General features: G+C 36.4%; 2 protein-coding genes across 2 annotated transcripts; one reads left to right on the forward strand and one right to left on the reverse strand.

Moving 5' to 3' along the window:
• Window positions 1-4,286: 4,286 nt before the first annotated feature.
• LOC135121009 (GTP-binding protein 10 homolog) lies at window positions 4,287-6,096 on the forward strand. The gene is made up of 6 exons (XM_064045327.1): window positions 4,287-4,777; window positions 4,825-5,042; window positions 5,104-5,322; window positions 5,373-5,611; window positions 5,668-5,791; window positions 5,845-6,096. The coding sequence occupies exons 1-6, from the start codon at window positions 4,650-4,652 to the stop codon at window positions 6,078-6,080; spliced, it is 1,164 nt and encodes a 387-aa protein (XP_063901397.1). The 5' UTR covers window positions 4,287-4,649; the 3' UTR covers window positions 6,081-6,096.
• Window positions 6,072-8,126, reverse strand: LOC135121006 (tRNA N6-adenosine threonylcarbamoyltransferase, mitochondrial-like). Its single transcript, XM_064045323.1, has 6 exons — window positions 8,085-8,126; window positions 7,382-8,035; window positions 7,184-7,317; window positions 6,670-7,134; window positions 6,472-6,620; window positions 6,072-6,429 (listed from the first exon to the last, which is right to left on the reverse strand). Exons 2-6 carry the CDS (start codon window positions 7,567-7,569, stop codon window positions 6,130-6,132), a joined length of 1,236 nt encoding a protein of 411 aa, XP_063901393.1. The 5' UTR covers window positions 7,570-8,035; window positions 8,085-8,126; the 3' UTR covers window positions 6,072-6,129.
• Window positions 8,127-10,953: the final 2,827 nt, after the last annotated feature.

Consider the following 10,953-nt stretch of genomic DNA (forward strand, 5'->3'; position numbering starts at 1 on the left):
CAATTTGAGAAGTTTTGCGGTGAACGCAAATATGTTTTTGATGGAAACACTTCCACGGAAAAACTAGCATTCATCCTCAAAGATTGGGGGTACAATATGAAAAAAGTCGATGGTAATGACTACAAAGAAGCAGTAATAAAAACGATGTGGAATGTAACGGCAAAGCAGTTGCAAGAACTGTATTTCAATAAATTTGGTATAAAGTTTGATCCTTTTGTTGACCTGGAATTCAAGGGTAGTAGAAATGCACGCGACGCAAAACGCCGGAACCTACAAATACAACCGGAAAAACGCAAAACTAGTTCCTCAATTTTGACTCTAGAAGAATACAACAAGATTCTAAAGATTTATAACGAAGACACGCCAGATGGTTTACAGAAAATGTTTTTTTATGTGGCTGGATTAGAATTAGCTTGGAGGGGATGTGAAGGTGTTAACGTTACTATCAAACATTTTAAGGAAGAAAGTGATAATTGTGGTTTGCCTACGGGGCGAATAGAATACAATTGTATTTTTTCCAAAACAGCTCAAGGAGGTAGCCATAAATTAACAGACAGCAAATGGCTTGCAACAAACACCACAGATCCTAGAATTTGCCCTGTTAGGTAATTAAATACTGTTTCAAATACAAAATAATAATTATTTTATTATTTAAGGCTCTACAAAAAAATGCTGAGCAAGAGAGGTAAACATATAACCACCGATCGTTTATTTTTAACGCCAAATCCTGCATGGAGAGAACCTAGTTCTGTAGGATGGTTCAAAAATTCACCCGTTGGAAGGAATGAAATGGGGAAATGGACAAGAACCGCCGCAGAAGAAATAGGCATCGACATAAAGAAAAAGAAGATTAGTAATCATTCATTACGGTCAACTGCAGTGTCGCAACTTGCAAAAGCGGGAGTCGGTGAAGAACAGCTTATAAAGATTACCGGTCATGCCAATACTTTCTCCATCAAACCATACCTTCAGCTCGATGGAGATCATCATTATCAAATGATTGACAAATTACGCGCCAACTCAACGGCTATGGAAGAGTCTAATAACAAATCCACAAATTGCGCACCGTCTGCTTTGGTACAAATGTCTAAAAATATAGTTACTACTTCACCAAGCACACAAACCCCTGTAAATTACTACAACTGTACCATAATTAATTACAATTCTTAGTTTCATAATTAAATATTTGGTTAGTAACCTCTTGTTTTTTTTTGCAATTAACTGGTACTTGCTTATCTTATAGTTGGCACATCTGGCTAGTGATAATTATCGGTAGTGGTAATTGCACAGTGTGCAATTATCACGTAATTGTATGCTGATTGGTTGAATTTACAAATATTGACGCGTTTGATTGGTCAGTTGACATCATGTGACATGTGAGTGCAATAATCGTCAAACATAGCTCAGAACCATGGTAGAAGGAGACATGGTATAGGCCATGGAGGAAGGAATATATTATTATATTCCTTCCTCCATGGTATAGGCCACGGTTGTAGAATAGATAGGTTGATACACTAGCATACATTTGCATATCCCTGGTCAGCGACGCCAATTGTCGATCGCGTCGCCTGGTTTTTGACGTTTTAGGGACACAGAACTCTATAGGCATCTGTCTATAACCGATGTAATTAATAAAAGAAATCGTACTTATCGACTCCGATCAAATGTCATTTACAAATTTTGTATTGTTCATAAAGCAATGTAAACGAAAATCCCCAAAATAACTAGAATGATTTCCGCTCGACAAGGTAGAGGCGCTAGCTGTATGTGTCCTTTCCATGGATATAGGGATCGAAAAGAAGCGTCGCCATCCCATGCCATTAGTGTACAAACCTATCTATTCTACAACCGTGGTATAGGCATACGCATCTGGTGTGACGTCAAGTGGGGTGAAATTAGCGCGAAATTTAAAATACAATTCGTTATCCGACAACTAATTGACGTATTGGACAGAGCAATGACAACTCAAGCTGAAATTCCCTAGACTTCCCCAGCGAAGCTCACAAGAGTCACAAGGTCGTTGATGCCACCTAACGTCACAAATGGATGCGCAGACCATTTTTAAATTGGTACATCGGATGCCTATACCAGAGAACATAGAGAAGCGACATAGAGGCTGATTTTGCAAAACCACCCTTATTGCCATTGGAGTCCCCAACCGCCAAAGGCAAGCGCCAAATTTAAATAGTCGATGCCAATAAAAACCGTGCTTCACTATAATTGTAATTCGTGTGACCTGAATGATAGTGAAGGAAACAGTAAGCAGCTTGTAATATTCTGGTTAATCTAGTGTCAATTTGTCGAAAATAAGACGCGTCGTTAAAAATATTATGACATTTCTTCTAGTTACTTTTATTCCTAGTTAGAAGCAAACACTGCTACCAACATAAATTGAGAAGTCCTCAACCGTCATTTAATTTAAACTATGGCGCTTCTCTGTGTTCTCTGCCTATACCATGTCTCCTTCTACCATGGCTCAGAACCACCTCAGAACCATCCTGAGTAAATCAGCTGTTAACTAAAAAACACCTCATCGAAATCTATCAAATCACAACAAATCCGCTGACAGTTAAATGCTTAAGCTTAGATCATCGTGGCTTAGACACATCATATTTTGAAGATTTTAGATAGACTGTATTCAGGGCCGGCTCAACACGGTAAGCGAAAGATGCACCGCATCGGGGCGCCCGTGACAAGGGGCGCCGGGCGGCGGGCGCCGCCTATGCTTTTATATTAACTCTATAAAAATAAATTAATATTAGATTTGCATTGAATCACTACCAACAAAATATTATAGCAGTAACATACCACGGCGCCCATCGAAAACTTTTCAGAAAAAGCTACATGTTAACATTCCACTATGACTAGCAAAACAGATCCCAAGAAGTCAATTCCTGGCACTTTCAAACTGTAATAATTGAAAAAGAGTGCGCCTTTGGGTTGGGTGATGAGACCTTTAGATCAATGCCGACAAAAAATAACCAGATTTATGATGCATTATCTGGGTAACAATTTGACGTGACAGCGGTATGACCACAACCAAATGTTTTTCCTAACATTTGTCACGTTTGTTTTTACCATAAAAATCCATGTCGGCATACTTAAAAATTTTATTTTCCAAGTCTAGTCGGTTGGTTTTGGTTGTGGTGGTTGTTCAACAGTTTTGTTATATTTTTCACTGTTCCTGTTTGTAGCCGAATTTGGTTCTGTGTATCATTTCGTGGCTTTTTGTCATCATTAATTTTAATTTTAAATTTCGATTAACATTGAGGCAAGTCTAAATTTAAGATAACTTTGAAATCGTATCAATTTTACAATAATAAAAAATTGAAAAACTTTTGCAATATAAATATTTTTATACTTATACTATGTATAGTTTAGGAAATATCGTTGTACCCTATAAAATTTTATTGACAATAACGAGACGGACAGTAGTACAATGGTAAGAAACATTTATGGCTCACATCAGTCCCCCCGAATTTGTCGGAGAATATTTAGCAGGTAATTGTACGCACAGGGTCGGACTTCCGCTGCTTTGGAAATTTAAGGTCTGCGAATTCCCGCCACGCGACAACTTTAAGTTGTAAATATCTCTTGCTATTGTACTATTGTCCGTCTCGTCATTGTCAATAAAATTTTATAGGGTACAACGATATTTCATAAACTATAGAAAAGTTGTTGCCCGCAGCTCCGTTTGCGTGGAATTCGCAAACTCATCATTTTTCATACATGATCGTTTTCCGGGTTGGAACCGTGTAAAGTGAGTTTTTGGGCTCAACGTTTCGCACACTTTCGTAAGTGGCATCTTCAGGAGCAGGGTTAAGAATAAGACAAAAAAGCACGGTAACTCAGTATGTCAACCATACCAGAGGCGAAATTTTTTTGAGAAATTACACGGTTCCAACCCGGAAAACGATCATGTATTGATTCCGACCGTGCAAACCTCCGAAATTATCATTTTTCATCTCGTTCACTCCTCCAGTGCCCCAGTGAACCGGTCTGACTTAAAAACTCACGCGATTTCTGCACAAAGTGTCATCCCCTATTTTGTCCCCGTAGGGGCCGAATTTCCAGAAATCTTTTCTTAATGGGTGCTTATGACAGAAAAGGAACCTACTGTCCAAATTTCATGTTTGTAGCTTCAGTAGTTTAGGCTTTGCGTTGATGAATCAGTCAGTCTGTCAGTTAAGACAAACATTTTTATATACTAAGATTGATTCATCATAATTTTATGCATGTTTGTTAATAAAAAGTACCTCTCCACAAAAATATGTGATTATAAAACTTTATTTGTTTTTTTTTACAAAAATTTTTTTAAGGGCGTTCAACAGTAAGTTGCATCGGGGCGCCTGGTCCCTTAGAGCCGGCCCTGACTGTATTCGGCAAAATTTTGAGGTGGCGTCATCAATTTTTGGGAGGATAAGTAAATATATCTCGATTAAAAGTGTACCATGCTTTTGACTGGGGCTAGTCTGTACTCTGTGTCACAGTAGTCTGTGTTGTCTACTACATATTACTCCTATGTTTTTGTCCGATACGAACTGTAGCCACTGTGGCGGCGGCGTGTCAGAACTTGACTGTTCTGTGGTCAGAACCAAAAGGAAGTTTGAGGTTATGTCTTATTATAAACTTGATTTCCAAACGAAGAAATGGTCTATACATCCAAAATTTTTTGGGCAAAAGCAAGAAAGTTGTCGCGAAAATATTTGCAACAAGGATTTCGTGATTCCCTTAAAATATTTGTTTCGGGAGGAATAGGAGGAAACGGCTTGCCCAAGTGGGTAAACAACTTCTCTAAAAGTAAATCTAATCATTAAAATATAGGTTTGGTGGAGTAGGAGGACAAGGAGGTAATGTTATTGCAGTAGGAAAAGAACACATAGACTTGCAAGAGGTTTTTAAACAGAACAAAACAAAAAATTACATGGCAAAAAATGGAAAAAACAGTTCCCACAATTTTATACTGGGACCTCCTGGCGAAGATTTAAAATTGGAAGTTCCTGTAGGTGTATCTATTATTACAGAATTAGGAAAGAAACTAGGTAAAATACATGCAGAATATTAATTACATATATGATATATTTTAATACAAATTTAACTTAGGAGAAATAAATGCTGAAGGAGAAGAGTTGGTGTTAGCAAAAGGGGGCACTGGTGGTAACCCCAAAAATGGATATTTGGGTACCAGGGGTCAAGCATATCCAGTTATATTTGATCTGAAATTGATTGCAGATATAGGATTGGTAGGCTTTCCCAATGCAGGTAAAAGCACATTGTTGAAAGCTATATCACATGCAAAACCAAAAATTGCAAGTTACCCTTGTAAGTGTGTAAAACTGATTAAACAGCAAATAAAATATTTGTTTATGTAGTTACCACAGTACGTCCAAATGTGGGCATTATTCAGTACAAAGATTTTAGAGAAATTTCAATGGCAGATTTACCTGGACTTATAGAAGGAGCTTATGCTAATAAAGGCATGGGTCACAAATTTTTAAAACATGTTGAACGCACCAAACTTCTCTTATTAATTGTTGATATAAATGGCTTCCAGTTAAGTCCTCAATATCCACATAGAAGCTGTGTAGAAACAATTTTGTTGCTAAATAAAGTATGAAGTATATAACTTTTTACCTTTATGTATTATAAAATAATTTAATTTTGTAGGAATTGGAACTTTACAACAAAGAATTATTAGAGAAACCTTCTATGCTGTTAATTAATAAAATGGACACACAGAGTAGTGAAGAAAAATACAAAGACATTAAAGACGCGTTACATAATCTAAAAGGTAATTTTATGAATATTTTATTTGCAACAAAATTTACATCCAATTGTTTTTAGATGTTGCAGAAAAGTATCCTGAAGACAGGCGACCACAAATACCCTTAAAATTTAGTGAAATAATAGCAATTTCTGCAAAAGAAAGTACTGATGACGTTAAGCTTGTAAAACAAAGACTTCGTCGTGTATTAGATGTTATGACACAAACAGAAAATTCTCAACAAGATTCTGACATATATGACATGTACAATAACCTTAAGACAAATGTAAATGAAAATGGGCCTAGGTTGGTGTAATAATAATTTATTTTTATCCGTTTTATTATTCAAATTGAACAGACATTTTTTAAACCCTGGGCTGGGTCAACTCTGTCAACTTTGTCCATTTGCAACTAATATTGTGTTTTATTACATCTTGTATGAGGCTAACACCTAGAGGAGAGGAACTTTCAATCTGAACATCTAAAAAGTCATGCAAAATGCCTAAATTTGCTCTCCATCGTTCAATTCCATTCCAGGCAATCATTACCCCATTATCTGTGCAAAGCTTTGGTGGTGGCCGAACTAGATAATATTCCATTTCATCACATACAAGTTGTAAACCTTTTGCTATGAAATTATTACAGGCAACTCCTCCTGAAACAACCTAAACACCAACATAATGATGAATCTAATCTATTAATATTACCAACGTTTGTTTGCTTTTTGGAATAATATTCTCCCTCTTTACAAAAGTCATACCTCTTTGAACGCGTTGACATAGATGCCGAGTTACACCTAATTGGAAACCAGCACATAAATTATTTATATGAGGTATTACCCCATCAGGTTGCACATCTAAAACCGCAGTTACAGTTAATTTTACATACATTTTATTAACAAATACCATGTTTTTTCTCTTCTGTTAATATATGTCTTTGAACTTGGGTTTTTAAACCTGCCATACTAAAATTGCAATTTTTATATTGTAAAAGAGGAGTAGTAAATTTAAATTGTAACACATCACTTGCTTTAGAAGCTGCTAATTCAATTGCCTGACCACCTGACAGTTGTGAATATTCGGCAATATTCCTTAGTTTCATCCTTCTGGAAACTTTATCAAATGCTTCTCCTGGTGCATCATCTAAGGTTGTGCCCAGAAGTAAAAACTTATCAATATCTTGTGCTACAGCTAAAAGGCAATGGCCACCACTTATTAACAAAACTAGGAATGGAAAAGTCACATGTTTGTTATGCATACGAGCTGTTAAAGCATGTGCTTCCATATGATGAATTGGTATAAATGGTTTATTATAGCGCCAACAGAGATATTTTCCATATTTCATGCCAATAGTTAATGACAAAGGAAGACCTAAAATCCGAATCAACAAATTTTCCTTTTTAATGCAGTGTTGTAAGACCTGGCTTAACTGTTGTGGCAATGGCATGCAAATCTTCAAAGCGAATATTCGCTTGCTCAATTGCAGTATTTACTACATTTTCAATATTCTGACGATGTAAATCTTGAGCAAACGGGGGTATTATTCCTCCATTTCTGAAAATGTTAATTACATTTTAAATGTAATAAAATGCAGGCTTCACCTTTTCCGATAACTTACGCTAAGTGAAATAACTGCTGAGAATGTAAAGCTTCTCCTAAAATACTTCCATTCGTATCAACTACAGCACAACCAGTATCATCGCAAGAAGTTTCGATACCCAAAACAATAGCATTCGTATTTAAGTTTTTAAAAGAGTGACTTCTTTTTAAAATCTGCCTAAATAATATTTTCCCATAAAATAACATTTTTATTAGAATAAGAGCGCTTCACATTTGAAATTGTTAGGTTAACATAACAATAACAAGCAACAGGATATTCTATGCAAGCAACCAAAGATATTGAATAAGTATAGATAGAGTATGCCGTATAGCCGTATACTATAGTCCCTAGAAATACAATGTTTTCTTGTATCATGGGCTATACCGTATACTTTCCATCATTCCTTCTCTCGGGCATTAATCGGGTAAACCGTTATCGGGTGACAGCAGTGACAGTGAGTGAGGTTAAGAGGTTTATTCCCCCGCAGTACAGTGGCTGACACATTTCAGTTTAATATAATTTCATGAAAAACAAAATATTAGTCCTAGTTTTTAAGCAAAATGTGTGGTTAGTACACTACCCACACGTTCCCGTGTCTGGTCATTGTAACCATCCATTAAAATCTGGGACAATGACAAATGTAACCCAACTCATGTACAAGACTCAACTTATCTTGAAATTGAAACCACTAGAAGATTAATTAATAAAACTAATAGCATACGTATTTAAAGTCTCTTCTGTTATCCGTCCATTCAAGAACATGTACGAACACGATAAACCGTGACGATACGAACAGAGGAGAGGGTTTGTTTTTGTGTGATTCAAAACAATAAACACTGTACTCCCTCTATACAGAGTCATCAAAATTGATTGAGAGAGTTGGTAAACCTGAACTTGAATAATTTGGTTTATTAAGTTGTATAAAAATATTAGCTGTCAGATTTGAAGTTTCAAGTTTCAAATTTCAAAACTCAGTGGCGTCTTTTTTCGACTTTTTTTTTTGGTGAAAACATTAGTTGTCAGATTTGAAGTTTCTAATTTTTGTCACGCCACTGAATTCATTGCCATATAACCTTAAACAAATCTGTCATAAGGTTGACAAACTTCACGACAAAAACAGGGAGTACCAACTCTCTCAATCAATTTTGATGACCCTGTATATTGTGATAACCCAAACTTCCCGCCTTTAAATGAAAAAGTTTGAAAGGCCCGCGAAAAATTCAAAATTTGGCCTTGGCTATGATCGTCTAACAAATGGAACCTAGCATAGGAACCTAGGTTGTGTATTTTTTTTTTTGACAAGTGGCGAGAAGACGTTCTTTCATACAAGTGAGCATACACTGCGTGCGAATAGAGAGCGCAAGAAATAATACACAAAATTTTTAGGAGGGGACAAAAAAAAAGTGCGCCCCCTCTCTAGGCGGAAAAAAGCTGCAAGCGAAGGCGATACGGACTTGCCATTTCGCATTCACTCCTCAGCCCCAAAACCCCCTATCGTATATTCACGGACATATTACATTTCAAATGAAACACCTTAAAAATATGAAAGAAAAGACACTCGCGAATTGACAGACATACACATATGAAAACCAAACAAGTACAAAAACCCTACGTTTATGTTTTGAATCAATGCAAATATTGAACATCACAAATTTAATAGAAACAAAGCAAAACCTGAATTAAAGTAACTGGATGCAAATACACAAGTTATTAAGTGCGTGTGGCGGCAGATTTAAAGTTACGGCAGTTAAGAGGAACACAACAAAAGTACCCGTGGGGCGTTCTAGCACAAGCGGAGTTTGGGGCTACCGGTCGGGGCTGTTCTCCCCCTTCGACGGTGATTCTATCTATCGCAAGCCTACCCGCACAGCACATTACACATCTGTAGGACGAACATCCCGTCTGAAACTAGGCCATTACGATCGCAGATCCGCAGTTAGGTCTCGACTATTGGGCCAAGTCGAGAGCACTACAACATCGCAACCGTCCCTGAATTTTTCCAAACCCGTACCCTTTGTGCAGGCGACGCGATAAGATCTCGCCAGCTCGACTAGGAACCGCACTTCGCTTCTGACACATTTTCTGTGTTATTTAACTTCAATTCCATTTTAAATGTTCAATTCTTTATGACTCTGACATTAACAACAACTGAACAAGTGTTAAAGTTTCAGAAGAGCAATAAACAACATTTAAATTCGCCATACAATCTTGTGAAATTTTAAACAACAAATAAATCTTATGTGAGATTAAAAATTGACATCAGATAATTTATACGATGGAAACATTCATCAACAAAGGATTTATGAAACAAAACTAGCAAGTATTTATGAAAATCAAAAGATCTGGTGTGAAATAAACTTGTGCAAATAAAAAAATATTATGTGAGGTTAAAACTGTAGAGCATGAAATTTAAGTTCAATGAAAATCATACAACAAAGAAAATTACTGAAGTTAAAATTGTGAGATATGTAGAGAAAAAATTTATGAGGAGAAAATTTGCAAAGTTAACAAAATTTACATGAAATTAATATTTCCCACACTTTATCAACGATTCAAACAAAGAGTTTACATTATGTTAAATTATATCATGATCTAAGTGATTGGTTACCTAAAAAAAAGCGATTTACCTTGAGACGCGAACTGGTTACCCCCACAAAACACATAATAAACAGACACAAAAATATCCAATCATCGTTGCGAGGAAAAAGCGTCACGGTGATGTAATTTTATTGTTGCGAGGGAATACCTCGATGATGTAATCAATCTTTAGCGTTGTGAGGACAAGCCTCGATGATGTAATCAATCTTTAGCGTTGCGAGGACAAGCCCCGATGGTGTAATCAATCTTTAGCGTTGCGAGGACAAGCCTCGATGATGTAATCAATCTTTAGCGTTGCGAGGACAAGCCTCGATGATGTAATCAATATAACGATGATAATAACCATGATAACCGCCTAAGAGAAGAAGTTATTTTAACCCCCCGCCAGTTCGCAGTATGAATTTTGTTAATTTAACTGCCGTAAATGAACTATTAGCAATCTTGTGTGAGGAATTAAAAGGTGTTAAAATAACACTTAAGTATAAGCATCCAGAAACTTATTCATAATTAGACAAACAAAATCAAACGAGTCCTGACTAAGTGAATTTCATGAAAACACCTGCAAGTGGTTATCTAAACAAATTCCTGACTGTTAAATTGCGTTAGAACTAGTTAACGATTAAACTCCTAACAAGAACTGTGAATTTACAAAAAATAAAATAAATTTACACACGTGTTAGCGTCGGTCGAAAATAATTCACTTATTTCCGCTCGGAAAAAACCGCAAGAATTAGCTACTCGCGTTGGGGAAACTGTGGCGTCGTCGTCGTTGCGATTAATTTTCATTAAACAAAGACTTTCTCCTTTTTATTAACATCAAGCCAACTAAACTCAACCTAGCTAACTCACCACGTGGTTTTCACTCACAACAACACACCAAAAGTGACCGCCACCGAACACCATAACTCATCTACCAAGCCGCCCGTGGTTTGAACTAAAAAATATTCGAAATTATATGATACATTGCTGTTCAACAATAAATAACTTATGTA

This window comes from Zophobas morio, unplaced genomic scaffold, assembly GCF_036711695.1.
Source record: "Zophobas morio isolate AGI-343-1 ecotype UQ-CSIRO unplaced genomic scaffold, CSIRO_AGI_Zmor_V1 ptg000005l, whole genome shotgun sequence".
In the NCBI taxonomy this organism is placed as follows: domain Eukaryota; kingdom Metazoa; phylum Arthropoda; class Insecta; order Coleoptera; family Tenebrionidae; genus Zophobas; species Zophobas morio.